The sequence below is a fragment of the Phyllostomus hastatus genome, unplaced genomic scaffold (assembly GCF_019186645.2).
Source record: "Phyllostomus hastatus isolate PE091 unplaced genomic scaffold, TTU_PhHast_1.1 phas_contig_477, whole genome shotgun sequence".
Taxonomy (NCBI): Eukaryota; Metazoa; Chordata; class Mammalia; order Chiroptera; family Phyllostomidae; genus Phyllostomus; species Phyllostomus hastatus.
This window is the reverse complement of record NW_025333889.1, coordinates 4,709,535-4,736,666: the sequence shown is the minus strand read 5'-3', so window position 1 is coordinate 4,736,666 and position 27,132 is coordinate 4,709,535. Positions and strand designations below refer to the sequence as shown.

The window sequence follows — 27,132 nt, the reverse complement described above, 5'->3', positions numbered from 1 at the left end:
CCTTTCAAGCTGCTACCCCAGTGCTGGAGCTCAGAGAGAATGAGTCTGAGTAAGTGTGTGGGTTCTGTAAGAGGCTGCTTGGGAATGCAGAAGTTTCTCCCACTGACTCGATCGCTGCTGTTTTTTTCAGCCAGGAGTTATAGGAACTTATCTTCTTGGCACTGGAACCCTGGCCTGGGGGGCTTGATGTGTGGCTGGGACTCCTCACTCCTGAGATTTCCCTCCTGAATTTTTACCCACCACCCATGGATGTGGAAGCAACCCATTCCCTGTCTCTACCCCTCCTACCAGTCTGGATGGATGTGGTTTCTTTAATTTCTTAGTTGTCAGATCCTTCAACTTGATTCCTGACATTTCTGGGGATGGTTGTTCTGTATTTTAGCTGTAATTTTACTGTAGTTGCAACTATAGGCCAGCTGTGTCTGCCTACACCTCCATTTTGGCTGGAAGTTCATAACTATTCCTTTATCTTGGTTATCTAATTTGTGTTTTTTCAAGTTTTAAATAGCATACCATTCTGAGTAGTGTGATGAAATCTCACACCATCCCACTTATGATGCGAATCATCCCTACCTCCAGCACATTCCTGTTGTATCTACTACCTGCCCTTGGTCCCTTAGTAGCCATCTTTGTTATCATATCAGCGTGGTATCACAGTGCTTATCTTCAAGTAACCCTTATTTTACTTAATAGCCCTAAATAATGGGAATAGTGGTTCAGATATGCCAAATACGCAATTCAGATATACCCAAAAGAAGCCATAAAATGCTTCCTTTAAGAGAAAATGAAGGTTCTCAGCTTAGTAAGGAAAGAAAAAATGTATGCTAAGATTGTTAAGATCTACAGTAGGAATAGTTCTTCTATATTTGAAAAATTGTAAAGAATGAAAAAAATGTGTGCTAGTTTGCAGAGAGAGAGAAAATGTTCCATAATTTTTATTATAGTGTTTTTTGTAGTTCTATTTTATTATTATTGTCATTAATCTCCTTATGATGCCCAGTTTGTGAATTAAACTTTATTATAGGTATATATGTATAGGAAAAAAACCATAGTGTATGTAGGGTTGTGTACTGTCCACACTTGCAGGCATCCACTGGGGGGTCTTGGAATGTATCCCTTGTGGACAAGGGGCTACTAGCGCAGTTTGAATCCTCTCTCTTTCTCCTTGGTCAGTTTAGCGAAAGGTTTGTCAACTTTGTTGATCTCTTCATATAACTAACTTTTGGGTTTATTTTCGCTCCTGTTTTTCTATTCTCTTTTTCATTTATTTTTGCTTCAATCTTTCTTATTTCCTTCCTTCTGCTTGCTTGAGATTAGTTTGCTTTTCCTTTGCTAGTTTCTTAAGTTGGAAGGTTATGTTATTGAATTAAGATCTTTCTACTTTTTATATAGGTATTTGTAACTATAAGTTTACCTCCAAGTAATACTTTAGTTGCTTCCCATAGGTTTTGGTAGGTTGTATTCTTGTTTATAATTTCTCTGTGATTTCTTCAACTCATTATTTATAAGTGTGTTAATTTGCATGTATTTGTGTATTTCCCAAGTTTCCTTTTGGTATTAATTTCTAATTTCATTCCATTTTGGTTAGGGAACATACTTTGTATGATTTCAGTCTTTTGAGATTTAGTGAAGCTTGTTTTATGGCCTGGAGAATGTCCCATGTGCACTGGAGGTGGATGTGTGCTCTGCTGCTGTGAGAGGGGCTGTCCTGTGGATGTCTGTTACACCGGGTTTTTTACGGTGTTTTTCAAGTCTTCAGTGTTTCCTTGTTGATCTTCCCGTTGCTTTTTCCTCTGTTGAAAGTTGGGTATTGAAGTCTTCAGCTATTGTGTCTTAATTGTCTGTTTCTCCTTTTAGTTCAGCCAGTTTTTGCTTCATTCGGTGGTTCTGTTTTCAGGGCATACATGTTTATGACTGTTATGCCTTCTGGATGGATTGACCCTGTTATTCCCAATTGTCCTTCTTTGTATTTAGTAACACTTGTTATCTTGAAATCTATTTTTCTATTTAGTTACTACAGCTCTCTTTATTACTGGTTACCTATCTATATCATAAAGATATATCTTTATTTCATTTTTTTAAAAGATTTTATTTATTTTTAGATATAGGGGGAGGGAGGGAGAAAGAGAGGGAGAGAAACCTCAACGTGTGGTTGCCTCTCACATGCCTCCTACCAGGGACCTGGCCTGCAGCCCAGGCATGTGCCCTGACTGAGAATTGAACCAGCGACCCTTTGGTTCGCAGGCCAGCACTCAGTCCACTGAGCTACACCAGCCAGGGCTTTATCTATTGCATTTTAAATAATGTGGAAACTCTGAAAACCAGATTAAGTCCCCAAGGTTTATTGTTGTCCTTGTTTGTTTTTGCTGCTGTTTGTGACTTTCCTAAACTAGTTCTGTAGAGTCTGTATTCTTTGTCGTGTGAAGCTTCTGCTTGACTAGTTCAGCGGTGAGTTAATGAGTCCACAGAGATTTTCGTAAATGCTTAGAACCAAGAGCCTGTCAGCCTTTGCTGAGGGCCTCTGCGCACGTGTCGGGGCGTACCTTCAGTGCTCAGAGAGGCACTCTCCAGGTCTTCACTGCCCGCCGGCTCACAGTTTCGAGGTCAGGCATAGGTGAAAGCTTAAGACCCCATCTGGCCTCCCTGGGCGTGCGCACAGCCCTGCGGATGCGCGGGGCTGTCTCCATCCGGGAATACATCAGGCCTTTCCACACCTCTCGGTGACATCCTAATTTCAGACTTCAACTTTTAACTTCTTTGGTTAGCTTTTTACTTGCCTAACTGTTATAACCACCTCAGAAGTCTGTAATGTTAAATCATTGCTGGTGATTGTTTTTGACAAATACCCCTGGGGCTGTAAGATTCTTTGCCCTGAGCGAGGTGTGAGTCGGGCCAAATTGATGTGCGTGGGGATTTTCAAGGAACTGCCAGACAGGTCAGAGTGTCAGTTCCCCTGGAATGCTGATGCTGGTGAGCTTCCACACTGGTGCCTCCCCGTCCCGTGGCTGCCGAGCTGTTGGTTTTCACCTTGTTAGAGGCTGTGTGCGTCCAAGGCTACTGCAGCGCCGAGGAGAGGGACCGGGGACAAGGCAGCAAAACCTTGCCGAGCTCACTCTTCTTGTTGAGGTTGAGCCATTCCTCCTGAGCAAATGTAGATTTCCTCAAATGAGACTGATTAACTCAAATGAGATTGATTAACTAAACGAGATGGTTACAGCTTTTGGCTAGTTTCCAGAGCCACGCAGAGGTTGACGTGGACAGTCCTGCCGGCGGCGTCAGGGTGCACGCGGAGCGGGGGTGTTTCGGGGGCCCGCACCCTGCCCTCCATCCCACTGACGCAGCTCCCGTCTCCGCGCTTTTTGATGCCGAGTTTTGAGAAAGAACAAGCCTCTCATTGAAGAGAAGAGAGAGAAAGAAAGATATAATTTGAAAATAAAAGCCATGAGAAGTATGAGCAAATTTTTCTTAAGATTAGGAGATGTTGGATAGCTTGACTCTCACATCGGTGCAAGGAAAAGTGAAAGTGTAAACTTTATTGATAGTACGAAAAGAGGGAAGTAAATTTCTTAGCTCCAGTGCAGTGTCCTGTCCTGCATTTAACCCTTCGTCTTTCCCCAGACTGTTTTACTCTGTCCGAGTTCTGCGTCTTGCCCACGCCCTGCCGTGCGCTTCGCTCATCTTCCAGGGCCCATCCTAACTTAATACGCCTTCGCCGTCTCGCCCTGGAAGACTCAGTCGTGCCCACTCTTCCGTCCCTTTGCTGTTTGTCTGTCCCCGTGTCACAGGACTTGCCATCCTGTGCTCCAGTTCACCTAAGTTCCACACCGTCTTCCTAATGAATGGTGAAGTCCTCAAGGCCAAGGGCTAGGTCTTAACTGTCTTCCTGTTTCTAGAATCCAACTCAGTACTTGCTGTATAATGAGTTTTATAGAGTGGTTACCCCTCATCTATGTGGGGTGTGTTCTCAGACCCCCAGTGGATGCTGAAACTGTGGACCGTACCAAACCCCACACAGTATACTGTGTTTCTTCCGCTCATACATATATACCTATGATAAAATTTAATGCGTAAATTAGGAACAGTAAGAGACTGACAATGATAACTAATAATAGACCTATGATAGCAGTATATTGTGTAAAAGTTATGTGGGTATCATTTCTCTCTGGTAACCAATCTGGTGACCAGGATGGCCACCCGGGGGCTGACGGGGAGCGCATGCAGTGTGTGTGCACTGGAGCGGACACGGGGGCGATCGTGTGCCGGTGAGACGGAGCAGGACGGCATGAGCTTTCGTTGTTTTACTCGGCATGCAGTTTAAAACTGATGAATCATTTGTTCCTGGAATTCTTTATGCAATACTCTTGGGCTGCAGGCTGGCCCTGGGGGACCGGAACCGCGGACAGTGAGACTGTGGACGGGAGAGGACGGCCCCGCGCAAATAAACGTGTGCGGGATGAAAGAAGGGGAAAAAGGAGAAGACGAGGGGGTCGTGTTTAGAGGTTTGCGGGACAGGTGCTCATTTGTTCAGCATAACGCGATTTTAAGCAAGTGCCGGGATTCCTTCCTGTGTCTTGACATTCTAGGAAAATGAGTATTGATAAAACACAGCTCAGTGCTTTCAGAGTGGTTGCTATATAGTATGAAAATTAGGCAGGAAAACATCTTAAAAAAATGAAGCATTAAAACTACACGAGTAAAGTGAAGCACAACTTCTGCTCCCGGCAAAGACAGAGCTCCTCGGGGGCCTGCCCGTGAGGAAGATACCCATCCCTCGTGGGCCTGCCCTCTTGCGGCTGATGGCGTGGGCGTGACACAGCAGGCGAGCGCAGGGGCTTCCGCACGGTGGGAACTGGAGACGGACTGCCTCGGGGTCTCGGGACGCGAGGAGCAGTGCGACAGCGGCTCCCCCGAGTTTCCTCGTTGCCGCCCATGTATCCCAGACAGGGTGCTGTAGAGCCCGCCGACCCGAAGCGGCCGAGAGGCACAGGAAGGATGGTGTCCAAGAGAAACCTTTCTCCCGTAGCCAGAAGCCCAGGGGAAGCATGTTCTAACAACAGAAAAGCTTTTTGGCATTACCCACCATATTCGAGCCAAACACCCATGGAAACACACACACACACACACACACACACACACTCTGCGCTTCAGTGGGGCTGAGCAGGCTGTTAGTGTCCCCCGCACCCCTGCCCTAGCCCATGGAACCGAGCAGTGATGCTCCAGTTCCCCCACCTGGCGATGGCTCTGGAGCCGTGCAGTGACTTAATCTTCCATCCTGTCTGCCACAGGCAGGTGACACTCCAGTTCCCCCTTTGGGAGGTGTCGGCAGGTCTGAGCAGGGAGCTAGTCTTCCGTTTCCTGCACAGCAGAAGCAAATTAAGTCCATAATGAAATATCAGTGCACACCTATCATAATGGCTAAAAAGTGAAAGGAAAACAAAAGTTGGCAAAAGTTCCAGGCAATACGAAATGTGGGCGAGGATGCAGAGAAAGCAGGTCATTCACACACTGCTGGTGGCAATGTACAGTGGCACAGCCACTCTAGAAACTCTCCAGCAGTGTGTTAAAAAGACCAAACACAACCACCGTACAGGCTGGTAATTGCGTTCCTGAGCATTTATCCCAGAGAGGTGAACGCTTACGGTGCATGTGAAAGCTGCACACAGATTTTCACAGCAGGCCTGTTCATAACAGCCTCAAACAGGAACAGCTGAAATGCCCTTCCCTGGGCGAATGGTGAAACAAACCGTGGTACATCCACACTGTGAATGACACTCAGCAGTGAAAAGGAATGGACTGTTGATACATGCGACAACTTGCATGAATCTTCAGGATATGCCAAGTGATAAAAGGCCCATTTGAAAGGTTACATATGTGTGGTTCCGTTTATATAACATTGTAAAAAGAGACATTGTAGAAGTGGAGTATAGTGTGTGGTTTCCAGGGACTGAGGAGGGCGGGGCAGGAAGGAGCTGGATGTGATTGTTACTAAAGACAGCGAGAGGGGTGCTTGAGATAACGGCGGCTTCCAACATCCCGACGGAGGGAGTGCTCAGTGAACCTGCACACGGGATACAAGTGTAGAGAGCTTAGTGAGTGCGACGGGGGGCGGACGACTGAGATCAGTGCGTTCTACCCACAGGAACATCCTGGTGTTGATATTGTACTATATATAATATTGTTAGATTTTACCATTGAAAATTGGGTAAAAGGTAAATAATGTCTGTTATTTTTTTTACCACTGCATGTTAATTGACAATTACCTCGAAATAAAAGACTCAAAACTTTAAGAAGCCACCAGAGAAACACAGATTAAAAATAGTAATTAATTTTGCATGAGGAAGCTTTAAAGCCAGGTAATCTTTGACTTGGCCTTGAAGGATGAATAGGATTTCCATAAGCTTTTGTCTTTTTATTGTTGAAGAAAAGGCAACTAACACTTAGTGACATCCTCTTCGAAGACCTCTCAGCTGGGGGGATATGCCTGTATGGCCCTTGAACTGCAGCAGTAACCTTAGGCCAGGGTGGGATTCAGGAGAATCTGAGGTTGTGAGTTAGAGGGCAAGAACAAAACGCTTGGATGGAGAAAGAGGAGTAGAATTTGGGTGTTGAGTGCCAAAAGGAGACAGCCAGGTGGCAGAAAGAAAAGCAGGCCTGGCACTCAGGAACGCAGGCCGGGCTGCAGACGGCTAGCTGCTTGGGTGCCTAGGAGTGGGGGCCAGAGCCACGGAAGCGGAGGGAGACCGCCCGTGAGCACGCCGTCTGAGAAGGAGAGAGGGCCGTGGTGGGCTCAGGCGTCCCACGTTCAAAGGGTGGGAGCTTCTTAGGAAAAGGGGGGTTGGGGGTGCAGAAAGGAGGGTATTAGAGGAGTGAAAGAATACAAAAAGGCTGAGCTTCCCTGGGTTCTGTCGTAGCGAGGTCAGCATGGACAAAAGCCACTGCCTTTAGCCATCAAGTCCTTTTCTTCGTCTCTCGGCCATTGCACCAGCTGTGCCGGTGGAGTGGTGGGAGCTGGAGCGCGCTGGAGCCAGCTGAGGAGCGGAGGGGAGGTGGAGAGCGGGACACTGCGTATGAACGGCTCTCTGAAGGGGGCTTTGGTGGGCAGGAGGGGAGAGGGGACTTCACAGGGGCAGGGTCCTGGGGTGTTTCTGAGGATGAAGAGGCTCGAGTTTGCTGGCAGGCGGCGGGGAGGGAGCCGGTGGGGGCGGGGGCGGGGGGTGGACATACGCATTTTTGGACTCCTCTTCGGAAACTGCCTTCAGAGCCCAAGGCACATTTTCAACAACGGCAAATCTTCATCTTCTGAGAGTGGCTTTGATTTTTGGAAACTGCCAACTCCGTTTAGAGCCAAGAGTGGTAAATCAGGTGGCGATCAAGCTGGATAATACAAGTTAAAAAAAAAAAATAAAGTATAATTATAAAGTAGTAAAACTGATTTTCTTGTGAAGCTCATGAATTGGCTTAGAAAGTAGTTCTTAAAGAATTCCAAAACCCTCCTGAGCAGTTGCGGCACGATGTGAGGGAGGCGCGGGGTTTGTGGGTCACTCAGAGGAGGCGCCACCGTGCGCAGCGGTTCTGCACGTGAAGGAACCGGCTGTGTTATTTCATGTTCACTCTTAGTGTGCAAATGTCAAGCTGCCCTGTAATCTTTTTGCCTGAGAGGTGACTTAGTGGAATTATACCAAAGTTTGTATATGGGAGAATCAGGAGTTTCAAATTGTGATTGTTTAAACAGTTCTCCTGTGGTCTTACAGATGTAATTAGAATTCCTAGGATAGGAGTGTTCCCACAAGCATAATAATACTTTAAATGTGTGTTCAATTATCCTTTTCTATAGTCATATTTAACTGTTTCTTTTTGAAGTGGAGTTACTTTGAAAATATTAAATCACTAGCATAATCTCAACTGTCCGTCAGACCTAGGACAGCGCTGGGCACGTAGTAGGCACTCACTGGGCGTCCCTGTCCTGTGTTCTCTGCCTTGGGACTTGACGTACACCAGGGGGCACGCCAAGAGACAGATGGGTTTCCTAGTGGTGGAGCACCTCCATTACCGTGTAGCCCAAAATAGCCAAGGTAAAGAAATTTAGCTTTGTTAATGTGAGAAATATACACATACCAGATTGTGTCATTTACCAAACTCTTTTTTTGTTTTTGTTTGATTTTAGAGAGGGGGAGGGGAGGGAGAATGAGAGGGAGAGAAGCACTGATGTGAGACACTAACATGGATTGGCTGCCTTCTGTACGAGACCCTGACTGGGGACTGAACCTGGAACCCAGGTGTGTGCCCTGACTGGGAATCGAACCAGTGACCTTCCAGATTCCAGAACAATGCCCAACCAACCCAGTCGTACCAGCTGGGGCTTGAATGCTTCTTTGATACCTTTTTATGTGGATTATCTCATTTAATTCTTTTATATTTATGTAATACCATATTGAATCATTGAAACAACCCTGTGAAATAGCTTTTCCTGTTTTGCAGGTAAAGAAACTGTGGCTCAGGCCAGTGTAGGCACTTGCCCCGGGTCTCGTGGCTGAGAGGGGCAGGGCTGAGGCTTGAATTCAGGTCTGCAGCCAGGAAGCGCTTACCTACCGGCCGCAGGTGTCTCCACCCTCCTACACCCATGACCTTAGTAAACACTTTACAATAATTGAAAACACCGCATGCTTCCTCAACCCCATATTAAAGAAGCTAGAGTCTTCTTCAGATCCCTACTGACCGAAAACAATGGTGTAGCACTGTACTTTGTGTAACTTGAACTACAAAGGCAATCTTTCTTTTCAGTGGATTTGATTTTTAGATAGGAGCTTCACATCTGTAATCCGTCACGCCTTCCCTCTGCCTCCCCACACCTTGGGCTCTCGCTGCGCACCCAGGAGTGGGTGGCGTGGGAGTGTCTGCCGTGACCTCCTGTCACGGCTTGTTAAGGAGAAAGCACGGAGGGCCACAGCAAGTAAGGCATGCTAGGAAACTTTCACAGCTGTTGCATTAAGACTTTTTTTTTTTTTGGTCCCAAATAACAGAAACCACTGGAGCTCGTTTAAGCAGAAAGGGGAATTTAAGGGTCCTGTGGTAACTCCCAGGACCCAAGGGCAGGGAACCCGGAAGGGCTTACTTCTTCATCTCTGCCTGTCCCGCTCTCTCCACCCCTGGCCCTTCTTCCCTTCACCCACACCGCCCTCTGGCTTCCCACCCCTCACTGGGAGACTGCTGCGGACCGGCCCCACAGCCTCGGAAAGGGAGCCCGCCTGCCCTCCCTCTTCTCTGCTGCACGACTTCCTCCTCCCCCCTCCCCCTCCCTTTCTGAGCCCCAGTCCGAGCTGGAGGCCCGGGGTCAGTTTGTCCCGGCCTGAGTTCTGTACCGGTTTGGGAGAGGGAGCGGCGGGGCAGAACTCAGTCTGCCACAGCGGTGTTCACTGGTTCTTTTTCTGTTCCAGGAGTGTGAAAATTTTAAATGGCCCTGACATCACGGGGCTGGAGTATAAGAACGTAGGCTTTAGAGACAAACTTGACTTGAATCAGCACCCCCTCTGCCACTCACTAGGTATATACGGGTAGTCTTAGCAGAGTTACTCAACTCCTCTGAGCTTTGTCTGCAACTCGAAAGGGATGTGTAGGTGCTGTCTTTCTTTTTCATTTAATCTTTATTGTTTTTTTTTCCCCCATTACCATTCAGGCCCCTTGTACCCCTGGTAGTGCCTTTCTCGTGAAGCAGTGGCGGGGTAAAATGTAGACCGTGCGCCGTCTCGGCGCAGGGTCCAGCACACACACGCTCCATAGAGCCCTGCTCCTCCTTTCCGAGGAGCATTACGCACATTGATGTTCAAGTCATGTGTAGAGTGAGAAGTTCACACTATCTTCTGGCCTCACGCTCTGTTTCCCCTTAGCCCATTTTTTTGGTTCTCATTCTCCTCTACCCTTGAGTATCAGTACATTCATACTTGAGAGGACTTTGGCTCTAAACCTGGGAAATTCCCGTACGTCGCGTTCCCGGGCCAGGGCCGGAGGCCCCAAGACGTCCCCTGCAGTGAATTCCCCTCTCACAGATGCGCTGATGCTGCTGGTGACGGGACTGTTAGGCGGAAACCATTCGTGGCTCAACGCAGCCCCAGCCTTTTTCCGCTGGTTGGACTCGAAGCAGCCCAGTTGAAGATTTGGCTCGGTCTGTGTTTATTATCACCACTATTTGCAAGGCCCTGAAATAGAGATTATTAGAACTGAAAAATACATAATTGAGAGAAACGGTTTTTTCCATCAAAGAAAATAAGGTCTAGAAGAAGAGATGGTGAGTCCACACAAATCACTAACTCGGGACCGAAGGCCCCACGTTAAAGAAGGTGTCACCTTAAGTGAGAATAGGAGAACGGTTTGAAGCCAGAGCTTGCTTGCAGGGTGCTGAATGCCTCGCCGAGGACTAGTGGTGTCGGGGGGCTGGGGGGCTGGGGGGCATGATCCAATGCTGTGTCTCAGTGACTTCATCCCGGTGGCCAGACGCTGGGGGACCTGAAAGGCAGGAGAGCAGGAGAGGAGGCTGCGGTGCAGCTGGGGAGAGCGGCTTCCACAAGAAAAGAGGGTGGGATTGTGAAGACAGATCCAGCCCCTGGCTTGGTGAGGACTGGGTGGTGGAGACGGGGCTGAGACAGAGGGAGTGTCCTGGGAGACTTGACCCCCAAATGCAGGAAGGGGTGCAGACTATGGGCAGGGTCACCGGGGGTCACCGGGGCTGCTCCCAACGATGGGGCAGGAGTGGAGAAGTAGTTCTCTGTGCCTCACTTGGTGCATTCTGCAGCCTCCAGGGGAGTGCGCACGGGAGCCGGCCGCACCGTTAGAGCTCCATGTGCCTGCCCCCGGAAGGGAGCTTTCTGGGGGGGAGGGGGTTGTTGTTGAGAAAGGAAACCTACATGAACTTCATGCCTTATTTGGAAATTCTCTGGAGCAAGCAAATTATGAATATGTTTTTATCTCAAAATCTAAGTATTTAACATTGAAATCAGCTAGGAAATCATTGCCAGCCTGTTTGTATGTTTAAACTATAGGATCAGCTTGGTGAGCAGTGAAACAATTTTGGCCCAAAGCAAATATTTAGAAGACATACAAGACTAGACTTGGCTTTTCCCGTTAATGAGAAGAAAGAGTTCACACTTTTTTTATTTTCTGTTAAGAGTTACAGAGTTCTACTCATGTTAGCCAAAGTAATAATAGTGAGTCCCTGATTGTCCTGAGATACAGCTGGCATTCATTTTGGCATTTATTTTGACTATTCAAGTTGTTATTTTCAGCAGCGATTTTAATTAAAATGCTTGATGCATCTCTCAGACAAGTCTTCCCTCACTGCACTGGGACTCTGGTAAATGTTCTCAGTACTTTCCAGAACTGTGTAAGGCCTGTTAAGGCCCATTCATGGTGCTTTAATCATCCTTTTAATAAAAAAACAGTCATTTGGGAATACATTTTCCAGGCAGTTCCCTTGCCTCCCAGGGAGAATATTTTGAGGCCTCCCAGTGACCACAGGATTAAAAGCCTTGACAGGGAAGCCCTAGAATTCTTGAAGAGCGAGGCTTTTGAAAGATTCATTGTTGTGGAATCTCCCTCTGAAAGAGACCACTTTATCTTGCTCCTGAACATCTATAGGACAGACATAGCCCTTTCTGAAAAGAAATTCCGGGCAGTGTAGAAGAGCAAACGCATGTAGGTAATCCAGTACGGGCAGTGTGTAATTTGAAGAATGATAGTTCCACTTTTATGGTTACCATAACAATCATACAGTTGTGCAAAATATGTGTATAGCTTTTATAGAAGGGAGCTGGCACCACTGTGATGGTTCTTCTCATATCGGAACAACTGTTTTCAGGTCTGGAAGCAGGGGTGGCTTAACCCTTCCCCGGTCAGCTCAGCATGCCCCCTGAGCAGGCTCTTTGGAGCTCCGGCGCTGCTGAAATGTATTCACCGCTCGCATTTGCATGTTAGCCTGATAAATGGATGGAGAATTAAGGATGATGATCCTTTCAACAGCAGGTTCTGAATTCCTAGCTTGGGAATTCAAAGGATGAGGAAAAAAATACTGTTCCGCAAATAGAAATCTAGGAGCAATGTCTAGACACAGTTAATTCCTCGACTTTGTGACTATTCTTAATTCTGCCCACTAGAATTTAAATCCGTTAAATACTGGCCTTTACCCCATTGTGTTTAAGTCTCTGACAAAGTCCTAGTAAAATTTGGTTACAATTTCTGTTTTATTTTTACATATTAACTATGTCTCTTCTGGAAATTCTGTAGCAAATTTAAAAGAGTAGTATTCTAAGTGAAAATATATCTATGCATATTCTCTTTGAAGCTGCTTTTTCCTATTTTTGTATATCCTTTCCAAAGAAAGTATTTGGGACTTGACTTTCTGTGACAAACGAAGGAGTAACCACTTTGAACAAATTTGATACTGGAACTCTGTGTGTGGATGCTCAAGTTGAAAGTCAAAAGTTGTCAGATTTGGAGTGAAGTCATTGTCAACTTAGTCAACCAAAGCAGCTTTTTCTGAAAGAAATTTCTGGTAATTATTATTGAAGCCAAAATCTTTCTGGGATGTTTAAATCTTAAAGTATGGAACTAAGTAATTAGAAAAGACTTCAACTTCTATTGAAATAAAACTTATTGGTCTAATTCACTTCTTTTAACACCTACTCTTTTGAATTCCTGTCCTATTAAACCAAAGCTCTGCAAGTCTGTGACCTTAGACATGTTACTTAATGTCCCTGAGCCTCAGTTTCCCCATCTGCAAAATCAGAGTATAAAATAATACCCACCACTATTGTAATTCTATTTTCTCAAGAGGTAATTTGTAGGAGATAGGGGGGAAAGTGTTTTAATGAGACCAAGGTTTCTTGTATTTTGAAGACCTCTAATGTGCTTATATTCAGTGGAGATTTTGTATATTATGTAAAGCTTTTTATACCTAAGCTCTTAACACTATAGATACACAGGGGCTGAGAAATTTGATCCCTGTGTGGGAGCATTTCTTGGAAGTTTCCTGCTACCTCATTTCATATAGTTTGACACTTAATTTATTATCGATCTATGTTCTCATAGCTTGGTTTAAAGTAACCCCAACCTGATATTTTAAATGTGGATTATAGGAAAACACTACTACCAGAGGTAAAAGAAGACAGAGAGGTGTGCAGTGACAGCTTTGTATGGAAAGACCTTTTTTTAAAAAGATTTTATTTATTTATTTTTAGAGAGAGGGCAAGGGAAGGAGAAAGAAAGGGAGAGAAACATCAGTGTGTGGTTGCCTCTTGCACACCCCCCACTGGGGACCTGGATGTCCCCAGGCATGTGCCCTGACTGGGAATTGAACCAGCGACCCTTTGGTTCTCAGGCCGACAGTCAATCCACTGAGCCACACAAGCCAGGGACAAAAAGACTTTTTGGGCAGAGTGGGACTTGGCCGCTGTGGTCGTTGCTCCCTTAGGCAAGCCTGGGTTCTAATGGGAAGTCAGGGAGTGCTGAGGCCACGCCATCTCTGCTCGGGTGCGACTCCCTTGGCTCGGTTGTGCCCAGTGGTTCAGTGCCTTCAGGGAAGCTAACTCGGTGGGTTCTGACCGTCGCACTAGCTCTCCTTTTTGCCCAAGTCTTCCTTCCCCCGGACAGCCATGGCTCACGTCCTCACCTCCTTCCGTCGCCCTCAGGTGTCACCTCACATCGAGGCCTGCCCTGACTGTCCTACTTACAACTCTACTTCGAACTGGTCTTGCTCTGTTCTGATGTTTCTTTTCTTTCTCCGCAGCACTTAAGTACAATACTGTTTATTTTGTCTCCTCTCCCACTAGAATGTGAGTAGATAGGAATCTTTGCTCTCACATGTGCCCCAGACACCTGGAGCAAGTGCTGGGTGCCCAGTAAGTACTGAGTGAAGGAATTCTGCCCTTCTTTCTCTTGACCTTCTTCACACTGCTGTTTCACTGGTCCCTACAATTTTGATTTGATCAGGATACAAAGAAAGTGAGAATTTATGAAAGAGCTATAATTACACATAGTTATAAACCATTTAAAACAAGGAAGGGATGGGCCCGTTTCTTGGGGAAAGTCATGTCTGGAGGACTGTGTGGTGAAAGCGGGAACCAGCTCCTTCTTTGTGGCTGCAAAGGGCTGAACGCTGAAGTTTCTCAGCATCGGATTTCAATTCAGAGTGTGAATTAGAGCTCTCTAAAATTCAATGGCCTGCCTAATAGAGCTCCCTAAAATAGTTAGAGCTCTCTAAAATTAAATGGCCTGCCTAATGAGGCAGTGAATTTCACTACTCCCTGTCCAGGTATTCAAGAGGTAAGCCCATCTGCCTGATTGAGTTTTGGTTTGCTGGCACTTCGGGGATAAGATTTGGACTAGGGTGATGGTTAAGGAACTTTCGGCTCTGATGATTTGATGACCCCGTTCCCAGAACCTATGTGGAGTACTTCCCAGGGCGGCAGGAGAGAATTTATAGTATTCCTGTTTGTATAAGAAATAAGAAAGAATGTATATCCATAAAGAAAAGCAAAAAAAAAAAAGGATAAACCAGAAAATGACAGAAACAGTTATTTGTAGGGGATGGGCAGGATCAAAGTAAAAGCATAGAGACAAAAATAAGACTCACTTTAAATTTGAACCATTTACATGTTTTAAATATTCAACAATAAAATTAAGTCAAGTCTAAAAGGAAGTAGATGCAAAATCTCTAAAATAGACCTAAAAAATAAATTGTTCTCATGTTTAACAGATGTGTGTTATCCTCACATACAGCAAAAAGAATTAATTCAGGTAACTTTTGGGTATTGTACATTAGACCACTTCGACTGAATACCCTTAGTGACTGTATTCTAAGGATAGAACTCCAAAGAAATCTTATACTTAATAGGTTCTCTGTTGCCAGTGGTATTGGGATTAAAATTCTGAAGCTATTTTGAATGCGAAGTTATCGGTAGCTGAGGTGCTCCCGGGAGGAATAAAGATACAAACACGGAATGGGAGAGGAGGAGGGAGATCTCTGCAGCTCTAGGTTTCCGTTGGAGGTGTCGGTATGAACTCATCACTTTCAAGCAGTATGTTAGGTCGAACCACACGAAATTGCCAGTTTTCAGGCCACAAGTAGTCAAATGTTAGCAATTTTATATGATTGAACCCATTATTTTCCAATTCTGCTCTCTAAAAGGTATTGTGTTTCTGTAGAAGAATGCCCTCATTCTTAGAAAACCTATGGTCAAGTATGGAGGGGTAAAGTATCATGATCTCTGCAACGTAATTTTAAATAGTTCAGACGTGAAAAAATCTAGCTAGAGGAAGGAGAAAGATAAAGCAAATATGGCAAAGGGTTGGCGTTTGGTGAAGCTTGATGAGAAGTATATGGATGTTTATTTTACTGTTCTTTCAGCTTTCCTGAAAGTTTGACATTTTTCTAAATGAAAATCGAGAGGAAGAAAGCTAATTTCAGCATCGGCTCTGACTGGAAACCGCGGCTGGCTTGGAGCGCGCCGTGGTCTCCGGCTCCCACGGCACCATGCCAGCCCTGTCCTGTGGCCTCCGCGCTGCAGCGGCCTTTTTCCAAAGTGTAAGGACAGGGTCCGCTGGTGAGCGAGTAAATGAATGTCAAGGGGTGGTCATCTCCGTCAGTTCTGAGTCAGTCTTCTACCCGTCTTCTAGAAAGTAACCACTTGGTCTAGAATCCTGCCGATGCGGGGGGGAGGCCTTCCGTGGACCCCAGACGGAAGCCCCCCCTGCCACCCAGAGCATCGCATCGTTTCTTCCTGCTCAGTCCGTGGCCCCCGACAGGTCGGCTCCTCACTTGGGCCGGAGGAGGCAGGTGGACCAAGGTCTCTTTCTGCTCTAGACAGACCTAAGTCTTCCTCTGTTCCGAAAAACCTGTGATTGGTGTCAGACTTGGTAGCATCTCTTGTGACCTTGGAACTGAGTGGGAGAGTGTTCCCATGGCCACAGCTGACATCAGAGGGAAAAAAATGTGCAGCCCCGCTGCCTCAGGGGGCGGAGCTGGGTGGGGATGGTGATCCCAGCTCCCTCGGCCTCCGCGAGCAGAGGTCAGCCCAGCCCCGAGAAGAGCCAAGGGGAAATGGAAGTGCGGGTGAATTCAGCATCCGCCTTGACTGGACCATCCCGGCACCCATCCGGCACCCATCCGGCACCCATCTGGCTGGCTCTCCAAGTGGCGCGCCCGAGGGTCGAGTTACCGTGGATGGAGCGCTCCGGCTCTTTCGCTGTTTTTCCTGCTACAGTTTACATAAAGATTTCTGGTTTCTTTATAAAACTCCAGTACCATCTAATCTAGGAAAGTGTTTGAGTAAAAAAAAAATCATTCTTTATTTTCTTAAGGTTATGTCTTAAATTTTTCCATTCCTTTTCACCCATTCACCACCACTGACCCCGATCCTCCCGGCAGAAGTGCTTGCTAGCAAGGACGCCGACTCCGCGTCTCGGACAGAGTAGGGCCTCTGTAAATTGTGTTGGTCTACAGATGGTCCCGAGCCGCAGTGCGAAGGACACTGTTTTAAGAGAAAAGCAGATGGGGTAAGACAGGAAAGGACACCCCTGGAAATAACAGCACTGTGGTGTGACCACGGGTTTGGATGCCGAGAGGTCATGGGTCCTAATCCTAAATGCATTTCCCAAGACACAGTGGCAGAATTGAATGGAAAAATGCTAGAGAGAGCCCTTTTGTCGTGTTTTCATTCACTTGTCCATCAGCTATTCTTTACACGTGTGCCTCCAGTGTGCTGGGGGAGACACCGAGACAGGCCAGTGCTGCAGGCAGACCCTGAAGGGTTTCTAGCCTTGTTGCTGCAGTGAGACACATCCGTGAACAGCCCTCCGCGTGCTGGGGCGGTGGCCGGTTCGGTTGGAGAGAGACAGGTCCCGGTGTGGGCAGGGCAGGCGGGGAGAGGTGGCTTCCACTCTGGAGCCACGAAGGTCCCCTAGAAAAAAGATGGCACTGCAGCCAGGCCTTTACAAGCCATGTAGATCGTAGCCAGTGGAGATTGGTGGGGGAATGTCCCAGCATTAGGGACAACGCCAACAATGTCTCAGAGACCAGTTTGGCACATAAGGTACGTGTTGGGCATGTGCAGTCCTGCTTGAAAAATATAGGTTGGGGCCTTCTTGGAAAGGTTTTGAATTCTAAGCTGAATTTCTGTTTTGCTCAGTAAGGAGTTGATGAAGGTTTTTGACCAGACGCATGCTTTAAGATGGTGAGTCTGGCAGCCTCGTGACCGTGGGGAGAGCAGTTTCTATGATGTGGTGGGAGCCATGGCCAAAACCCGGTGAGGTGAACAGTGACCAAGTGGTGAGTAGGAGTTGCCGTGGAGACCGGACAGCTGCTCCGCCGCCGCTAGGAGTGGCGGCGCTGGGCCCTGGAGGAGGAAGAGGGCGCGAGGTAAAGGGGAGCGCGTGAGTGACAGGAACACAAACTCTTCCTGTGCTGTTCTGAGTTCCTGGGGCTCTGGGCCAGCTCTTACGGGTTACGGAAGGCTCCTTGTTGTTCTTCCTGTGTTCCTTTCCTGAACCAATGGCTTTGCACAAAACGATCCTAGAAGATGCCTGTCACTTTAAAATGTTGTACCGAGCCCTCGGTCACGTGCCTTCAGAAATTGTGGTTACATAACATTGCTCTGAACTGGAATTCTGCAGCCTCATGAACGGGAGTCTCCCTCCCCCACCTGGCACTTCATTTTCTGTGGGTCAGGGTTAGCTTCTTTCTAACCATTGTTGCGGAACTCTTTAAATATTTGGTCTCACAGGTTCTAAAAGCTGGCAGGCCAGCCTGCTCCCTGCAGGTTGTGAGCCCAGAGCCTTCCAGCAAAGGAGCCAGTAAAATCCGAAGCATGTTAACAGAGTGTAACAGCTGCCCAGCGCACTGCCCGCGGGGCCAGGCTCCCAGGTGCTGAGGCCAGCAGCTCCCAGCCGCGGTGGCCCGCGACCAGGAGGAGCCCTCAGGCGCCACATCATGGCCGGGCCGTAATTGTGGCGATGACAACAGATTAAGTCACTGGCTCTCAGCACTGAGGACTGGACTTCGTCAGGGTCACTCACTGTTCCCTTGCTTCTCCCAAATTTCCATAGCGAGAGACAACTTGGAGTCCGCTGCCACAGCCCACATACTTGTCGGGAGCTCCGCGGTTTGCCCGGCCTAGCAGCTGGTTTCCTTGGTAGCCCATACTGAAGGTTTTCCTCCCTTCCCGCACCCCCTCAACATGCTAGGCATTTACTTGATACTCTGCGTTTAAAAATATTGTTTAAGGCAGCTTGCAGTAACACATTTAATGCAGTTAATTTTTTAAAATTAGGATATGGGGCAGAAGGAATATATACGTAGAAAAATTAGGCACAGCCAGGATAAAGGTTAGTTCACCAAGTTCAGACTAAAAATAAGATCCTTTAGCGGCAAGACACAAATGTTTTGAGTTTCCTGACAGCCGAAGCAGAGAGGGCGATCTGGAAAGGTGAAATCCCCACGCTGCAAGGTACGAACAAGCCGGCCGCAGACAAGAAGAGGGGTCCTGGCACTGGGCAAGCTTCCCTCGGAGAGGGGGCGCTGAGCCACGAGACGGGCCAGGCCCCGTCAGCATCCCTGCAGTGAACCGTGCAGCCATTTCGTTGACTTCTTGCAGTGGCCCTTAGGGTAGGCTTGGTGACAAGGTGCCATGTGGGACAAGGACTCCGTTGGCGGCTTGTGCAGCGTGTTTCCATACAGTTCATCACTTCTCGAAGGGTCCTGGCCTGGGGGGCCTTGCATCTGGGACAGTCTCTGCCATTAAAAGTGCCCAGACCAAACGAGTCTGGCAGGAACTGTGCAGTACCAACACACCGAAGGCTCTGAGAAGTCCCACGGAGTGGTGACGGAAGGAGGCTTGACCTGGGACGGCGAGCACCCGATACGGCGGTCGGATTTTGCATTATAGAACTGTGCCCTTGAAACTATGTGTTTTATTAACCAGCGTCACTCCGATTGCTTCAATTAAAAACAAAAACAAAAACAAAAGTCCTACAATTAAGAAATTGGCTCAGCATTTCCCAAACTGATTCAATCACAGGACCTTTCTAAAACATCGAATACTTACTGGGATATTGGGGAAGCGCTGATTTAAAACAGGGGTCAGCAAACTTCCTGCTAAGGGCCAGGTAGAGAGGGTCTAAGCAGCCAGTCCTGTCATAGCCACGTAACTCGGCCGCTGTACCGAGAACGGGTGGTGATTGATGTGCCGGTAGAGCTTCGTTTGTGGAAACCGAAACTTGAATGTCAGATAGTTTTTACATGTCATGAAGTATTCTTCTTTTGATTTTTTTCCCAGCCATTTCAAAATGCAAAAACCATTCTCAGCTTGCAGGCCATTCAAAACAGGTGGCAGGCCCCATTTGGCCTGTGAACTATAGTTTGTCCACCCCCGATCAAGCATAATGTTTTGATGGTATGTTTTTTCCAACAAACTTTCCTGATGAGTGTTCCTCAGAGTTGTTTTAATTTAGATTTTTATGTTTCTGGTTTAAGAGTCCATTTTTTTTTAAGTAGAAAAGAATTGGTTTGAGTACTTACAGTTTAGTCTAAGATTTTTCTCATTTCATGGGTCCTCTCAAAGAAGATGTGGACAAACTAAAACTTGAAGCCTTTTAGTTTAGTTTTACTCTGTTATATATGACTGGATCAGTATGAAGCTAGAAATATTTTATTTATTTTTAATTTTAAAAAAAGATTTGTATTTATTTACTGTTTAGAGAGAGGGGAAGGAAAGGAGAAAGAGAGGGAGAGAAACATCAGTGTGTGGTTGCCTCTGAAGCGCCCCCTACTGGGGACCTGGCCCACAACCCAGGCCTGTGCCCCGACTGGGAATCGAACTGGCAACCCTTTTGTTCTCAGGCGGGTGCTCAAACCATTTAGCCACGCCAGCCAGGGTGAGACTGGAAATATTTTAGTGGGAATTACCATTCATTCATAGAAATAAAAGTCTCAAATCACCCAGACATTTAATTGTAAGAAAACATTTCTTCCTAGCCAACTCTGTAAGTAAATCAGTAAACTGTGGTCCTCCCCCCACTCCCAAGATAAGAGTGTTCTTTTTTATTTTGGCTACAGGGATGTTTTTCCAGCTTCTTATGATATCATTATGATGAAAGGAGGAGGACCAAACTATTCCTGCCACCAAGTCTGACATTTCAGTTCCAGTTCAGCAAATATTATCGAGTGCTCAGTGCATATGAAGCAGACAGTTTCTTCTTTACCTTGTGAATCAGGGTCAAGATTCTCACAATTTAGAGCCCATTACTGCTGTGTCTGGATCAATTGCACCTCCCTGTCCCATCCTGTCAGCATTCATTCATTCATTCATTCATTCTGTAAACACTTGAGAGTTGCAGGCGATGTTCCTAGCACTAGAACACAGCCTTTGGTGACCTGCTGAACACCCCCGTCTCCAGGCCAGTGCCGGGGGAGGAAAGGGCAGAAGGGATGGAGAGCTGGGGCCAGACTCTGCCCTGATCTGTAGGTATTTACATGCCAGGAATGGCCGGGCTGGGTGGGGCGTGTTATTTGAGAAACTCTAAAGCGGAAAGAGAATGGCTGGGCATTTCACAGAGTACAGGTGACGTGCGTGGGGACAGTGAGGGAAGATACATGTCTGGTGATGGGACATGGAAACAAACTGTGATGAGGACGATTTCCAAGCAGAATTGCATTACAGCTAACTGTATGGCTTCAGGTGTTTTGCAAAACTTATTCTTGGGTCAGAAAAAGTTAGGTGATTCAGTTTTGTAAAAGGCAAAAGAGTTATATGATCCGAAGAGAAACCAGCGTATAGGTAACTTATTTTTTAGCACACCCCTCTTTGGGGAGGAAGGAGAAGGAGCAGTAAATCGTCCTCATCCAGCTCCCTGCCGTGAACCCGGGGAAGGCGGGCAGGTCTCCATCCGCCGTCGCGGACGGACGAGCGAAGCAAAAGGAAGAGCTGGCCGTTGGGGAGTGATTTACGGAAGAGACCTGCCGCTCTGGTGGGCCGGCGCTTCTGGGGAAGCCTCGTTCGTGGGTGCTGCCTCGCTCCCGCCTTCTCACCCCTGTTCCCTTCAGAGCCCGGGAGAAGCAGGTGCACAGGGAGAAGGGGACAGTCACTCAGAGGCAGCACGGAGCCTTGTCGTCCCCCGCAGTGTCCTCCCCCCAGTCTCACACTTTACCGAAGATCCCCTCCTCAGAGAGACGCGGTGGGAGTTTCTCTTCACTTTGCCTACCATTTGCACATTGTCCAAATAACCGTTCTTTAAAGCTATGCTGCATTGAGTAGAGTTTCGTTGTTTGTGGCATCACTAATTATTTCTTCAATCTTTCCTAGAAAGGACTGTATCTTCACCATTGACCCATCAACCGCCCGAGACCTTGATGATGCCCTCTCCTGTAAGCCACTTGCTAACGGTAGGTTAGAGATTTCGGTTCCATTCTGGGTGGCGGACCGTGTGCCTAGCTTGTGGGCGGCCTGGCTGCCTTGTGCTCCCCGGGCGGCGTAAGGTGCAGGCTTGGGTTTGCCTTGTTCCTGAACTTGTCAGAAGCCACTGAGGCTGCGCACATGTGTGGCCTAAGGATTGTGCTCCTGTGGTGACTTTGGTGAGGGTGAGAGATGTCCTTTCCGCAGAGCAGGGTCTCCGGTGGCCTTAGAGCAGGCAGCAGAGAGGGCAGAGGAACTGACGTCAGGCCTTGGCCCCCTGGCACTTTTCCAGTTTGGGTATGATGTGTTTGAACACAGGGGGCAGACACGAGGCCTGCGGGCCAGTCTGGCCCTCCACCTGGTTTTATCCGGTGGGCACCTTCTTTGTGCCCACCTTGTTTGGGCACCCCGTGGCAGCACCGAGCTTTTTGCCGCTAGTTAAGGAGTAGCTAGTTACACTTATACAGCCCTAAGGGTTACATTCGGCCCTTTGAAGGCAACCGCGAGGCTGATGTGCCCCGCCCCCCTGAAAATGAGTTTGACACCCCTGTGTTAGAAGAAGGCCCTGGAGGGCTCTCTTCTATGTTGGGAGAAACACAGGGCTCTCTTCCTGCACTTAACTGTGGATGGGGTGAATCAAGGGGCGGGGCTCTCCAGAGGCACGCGAGGCAGGGGGTGTTAGGAGCACCTCCCCTGAGGATTGCTCCTCCCGTGAGCTGGAGAAGCCCGTGCTCCTCCCAGGAGGCCTTCCTGTACCCAGCAAATTGCAAAAGGGAGCTGTCAGGGGCTCTTTCTACTTTCCTTCGGGATGGAGCTAAGCAGGCAAAGGCGGGATTTGAGGCCAGCAGACTTTGAACACTACAGCAGGGAAAAAGGAAAGTGTGGGGGTGTGAGAAGAGCAAACCCTATCAACCCCCGGTTTCATTTCTTCCCAGATATGCGTCTCTCTAGGGTGGCAGCGCCTGGGTGACGTTCTCGGCTTCAGTCATCCTCAGTTACGGCTTTGGTTCCAATGTGGCCTCGGACGGCTTGCCCGGGGTGGGTATCCGCTCTGTGGTTCTAGCAAGCAGCGAAGTGTTGATTGCCAAGTGGCTTAGTCTTTCTTAAAACATTGCAGAGGTGTTTACATATTCCTCTCACATAAAACAGCGCGGGCGCAGCGTCTGATCTCCTCTCGACTGCAACAGGCCGTGGAGCTGGCAGAGAGGGGCAGGGAGAGAGGGAGCACCACTGCCTAGAGGTGCGTTTGTCTTCTGTTAGAGGGAGTCCTCCTTGGAACTAGGGGCAAGACAGGTCAGTATTTTCAACTGACGGAAATGGAAAGGAAGATAAAACATAAAGAGAAAAATCCCCAGGGAAATTTTTGAGGAATTGTCTATTTTTAAAATCCAGAATGTGAACACCCTGATTAAAAAGGCAAATACCGTGTTGGTTTCTTACGCCTGGAGCTGTGTCTGCTGCGTGCAGAGGCCGTCGGTGTGAGCCCGCCCCCCTGAGCCCTGGCGTGGAACGTGCCCCCGGGCAGAAAGCGCGTCTACAGTGGGCCGCCCTTCCCACACTCCCGCCTCCCAGGTGCACAGCCCCGCCGTGGGTGGGTGAATGCTCGCAAACAGCTGCCTCACTTGCTTTGCCCCCTTTCATAGTTGCTCATGAGAGGGACAGGTCTAGTACCTGTTACCCCATCACAGCCGGCCCGGTGGTACTGGCCTTGCAGGGCGGAACCCAGGGGCCCGGCCTGTGTCTGCCCCTAGTTTCCCGTGCGCCCGATCACTGCAGAGGTTTCCGGTAGGGCAGAGATGACAGGTAGGGCAAGGAAGGTAGACTGGGGACAAGATGTGTATTTTTGTAACCGAAGGATCTACTTTGCCAGACAGTCCAAAATCTATTGTTTTCAATCTGTGGTTTAGGGAGAACAGTGAAAATGAGGAAAACAGCTTATTGTCACAAGACGAAGGACGAGGAGAGGAAGTAGAGGCAGAGAAACGAGTTGGAGAAGCTCCGGCTTGTGATTGTTTGGGGCTGTAGGTGGGTAGTGAGGAGCTGGGGCTGGGGAGGCGGGACGAGAGAGAGGACAAAGGGCATGTCGGCGGGGATGGGTGTCGGGGTTCAGGGAGGGGAGTTCCAGGCGGGGCTCAGGCTTCAGCCTGGAGGGCGAGGAGGTGGAACCCGCGAAGACGGGAGTCAGGCTGGCTTTGGAGAGAGTGCGTCCACACGGAGCCGTCTGGCCGGTGACCGGGGTGTGCGCGGGCTGCTGCAGGCCCTTTTCGGAGGCGGTGGGGCACGGGTGCGCCACACACACGGGGTCCGCGGGGCTCTGTCCGGGAGCCCTGAGGGAGGGCAGACAGTGCACCAAATGCAAGCAGCGATTTCACTGGGATGGTGGGGTCATAAGTGATTTTTCTATTTTCTCTAGTTCCCAAGTTTTTATAACGTGGTAATAATAGTTTTATAATGAAAAAAATTTTGTAATAAAAAATATTATGAGGTGCCAGAAATCCCGGGGCTGCCGAGTAGCGCACTGCACCAGGTGACTAGATACCTTCCATCTGCTCGGCTGTGCTTGCATTCCAGAGGAGTAGTCAACATCTGGCCACTTGGCAGAGCGGCAGGGAGGGACCAGGGACGGGGTCAGGGAGGAGTCTGCAAAGGCCCGAGCTGGTCAGTCAAGTGTTTTTATGGTGGCACTTCTGCAGTTGGCCTTTGTGACAGCAGTTTCTGCCAAGGCCATTTATCCAGGGAGCTGAAAAGTAAAAGTTCCAGTTTGGATGGAGGTGAGGTTGGCTAGGTTCAAGTTCTGTTACCAGTTCATGTCATTTCTTTCTTAGAGGAAAAAATGTTTAATGTTTCAAAGAGCAAATAATGTTTTCTGGCCATATTTACGTCATCTATAACCATTTTATTTATTTCTTTATTGAGTTTATTAGGGTGACATTGGTTAATAAAATTGTATAGGTTTCAGGGATACAATTCTATATATAAACTTTTCTTTGTGCACAGTGAAATCATCTGAACGACTGTTCTGTGCAAATAGAAGACGCAGACGGATGTAGCTGATCTAGTCCTCACTCTCCCTTTCTGCAGACTCCCGATGTAGCCACAGGGCTTGTTGCTGGTGTCTCCCGTAGGTCCGAGACTGAGACCCTGACTGTACCGCCCGCAGATAAATTCAGCAGAAACACAGGGACCCCCGTTCTCCGGTGGGTCCTGATGAGGTTGGAAGGCTGGGGGTGGGGTGGGGGGCATGTCCCTACCTTGGAGGAATCTCAGCCTCGGAAGGATCCTCCCAGTCGTCTGTCCAGCCTGGTAATGCTCCACCTCTGAACACACCTGAGTGGAACGCTCCCGTGAGCATTCCGCAGCCTGCGGCCACGAACACGGAGTTTTTCACTTCGCTCCAGAGAGTGCTTCACAATGGAAGTAAACAGCGGTGTTACAGTGGTAACCCCCAGTCTAACTACGGTAAATCACACACTTCGGTTTTATGGCTCTAACAGGTCGCTTGTAAGACGCCCCGCAGTTGACCTCACCAGTCAAGTGTGGGAGTGCCACAGTTGCCGCATCACCTTCTGTTTTTCAGATTGCCTCTACTGCATCCACTTACTCAATGTCCAGATTGCATTTTAATGCTCTCCCTTACGGGCAGCCCATTTGGCCTGAGGATTGCGTGACTAAGGAAACCCTCCCCTGTAATGACCTGAAGTGTTGCTGTCTCCCTGTAATTTTCCACCCGTGAGTCCCATCTATGCCCCTGGTGGCCTACACAACAAGTCTCAGCTCTCAGGCAACAACCCTTCAGATACCAGATAACAGTGATTGCATGTTTCCAAGTCACAGCTTCTCAGCTGAGCACCCTGTGTATTCTTCTGTGCCCTGCAGTTCTGGAAGTTTGAGCCCATTTCCCCGTGCCATGGCGTTCCTTCTGCCTCTACAGGGTCAGAGGCACCTCACTGTCCGCATCCAGACGTCTCCTCGCCGGTGGCCAGGGCACGGTGACTCTCCCAGCCAGTTCCTCCCCGCCGGGCTGGCAGAGTCTGGAGTGATACCACCCGTTCTGTTGGGATAAACCCGCATTATGCTTTGCTCCGGTCTCCGAGAGAGGAAACGGTTAGCCAGATGAGGGAGGGCCTCCCTGCGGCGTTCAGCTGTCCGGGCTTCCAACAGATCCTGCACAGAACTGGTGCCTACCACTCCTCTCCTGTCTTACTTCTCTGATGTTTTCCCCTCTAATGATGCATTGCCGCCGAGCATGTCAGGATCACCCTAGAAATGAAGGGCTGGGGGGCCAAGGAGAGGGGAGGATGGGCAATGCCTGCCAGTGGGCGCGGGCTTTCTTCTGGGAGTGACGGAGTGTTCTGGAATCGGAGTGTTGTTGGTTGCACAGCTTGGTCAGCGTACTGAAAACCGCTGAGTGGGATGAGTGTAGGGGTGAATGAAGAAGAGCAAATGAACAAATCACTCATCCCGAGGCTTTCGGAAACTGGAATTTACACCTCAGTCACAGCCTAGGGGCAGACCGGATGGAGTGCCTGGGCTGGACACCCGCAGTGACCTGACGTCCCCCTTCTCTGTGTCCCCCTCCTTGCTGCGTCCGTGTCTGAACCAGGGAGCACAGCCCTCTGTCCGCAAATAGGGGCCACTGCTCATGTTTCCCTTCCCCAAAGAGCACAGCAATCTGACTCGAAAGAAGGAAAGGCCGGTCCCACCGTCCAAATATAAGAAGTGACCAGATAAACAGACACCATCTAACCCGAGGACACAGGTGAAAACACCTGCTGAATTAATGAGTTAATAAACTTTCGATACTGAATATAAGAGAAGAATCTAAAGTGTCATCTAGGTTCCTGGCTTGGACACGGGGTGGAACGCAGTGCCGCTCAGCAGGGCATGTGGAGGGAAGCCCGTGTGTGAGGGGGAAGGTGGCAAGTTCGGAAAAGCGCGTGTTGGGTTTGCGGTCCCTGGGAGGCACCCAGGTGGGAGTCCCGGGGGGGCCAGTAAAAGGGGTCGGGGCTGGAGCGGGGAGCTGCGAGTCATCAGCGCACAGGCCTGGGAGTGACTGCCCAGGAGAAGTCACACGCCGAGAGGACGGCCGGGCCGACCTCTGGGAGGGACGCTCCCCAGAGTCACCCAGAGGGTGAGGCCTGGGACATGGGAGGCACAGCCGAGGAGAGGAGACGGGCCGGGCCGTAGGAGGGGTGAAGAGTTGGGAAGCGGGTGGGGAGGGCAGGCAGGCAGAAGGGGACCAGAGAAGTCCGGGTTTGGCGGCTGGGGTGACTCGGTGAAACGGCAGTCAGCGGCGTTGAGGAGCGGAACCCAGACTGCCGGCGGGAGACAGGGATGGAGAGTGTTTCCTGCGGGCAGCGTGGCTGTGAAAGCTGGGGGTGCAGGAAGGCAGGGTGAGGGGGGCTGTCCTTTGTTTTTGAGATGGAAGCGATTTGCATCTGTTTCTGGATTGAGAGGTGAGAGATGGAGACATTGAAAATACAAGAATAAGAGGAGTTGATTATAGCTGCAAGGTCTTGAAGAAGGAGGGGGTGGACTCAGGGTATAAGTGGAGAGTGAGCCCAACGCAGAGGGTGACCAGCTCTCCCTTCGAGATGAGCAGCAAGTCAGAGAGAACGGGCTGCTGCTGCTGCTGCTGAGTCTTCACACCTGGCACCACCTGCGTTACCCGTGGGAGGGGCAGAACCGCCCGCCGAGG

General features: G+C 48.9%; 1 protein-coding gene across 4 annotated transcripts in view; it reads left to right on the top strand.

Moving 5' to 3' along the window:
* The window catches only part of DIS3L2 (DIS3 like 3'-5' exoribonuclease 2), a 269,396-nt gene that overhangs the window by 130,671 nt on the left and 111,593 nt on the right, over window positions 1-27,132 (top strand). For all 4 annotated transcript variants that reach the window (XM_045845838.1, XM_045845836.1, XM_045845839.1 and 1 more), the window contains one exon: window positions 21,345-21,424. In XM_045845838.1, the coding sequence (XP_045701794.1) occupies window positions 21,345-21,424 (80 nt within the window). The remainder of the gene's footprint in view (window positions 1-21,344; window positions 21,425-27,132) is intronic.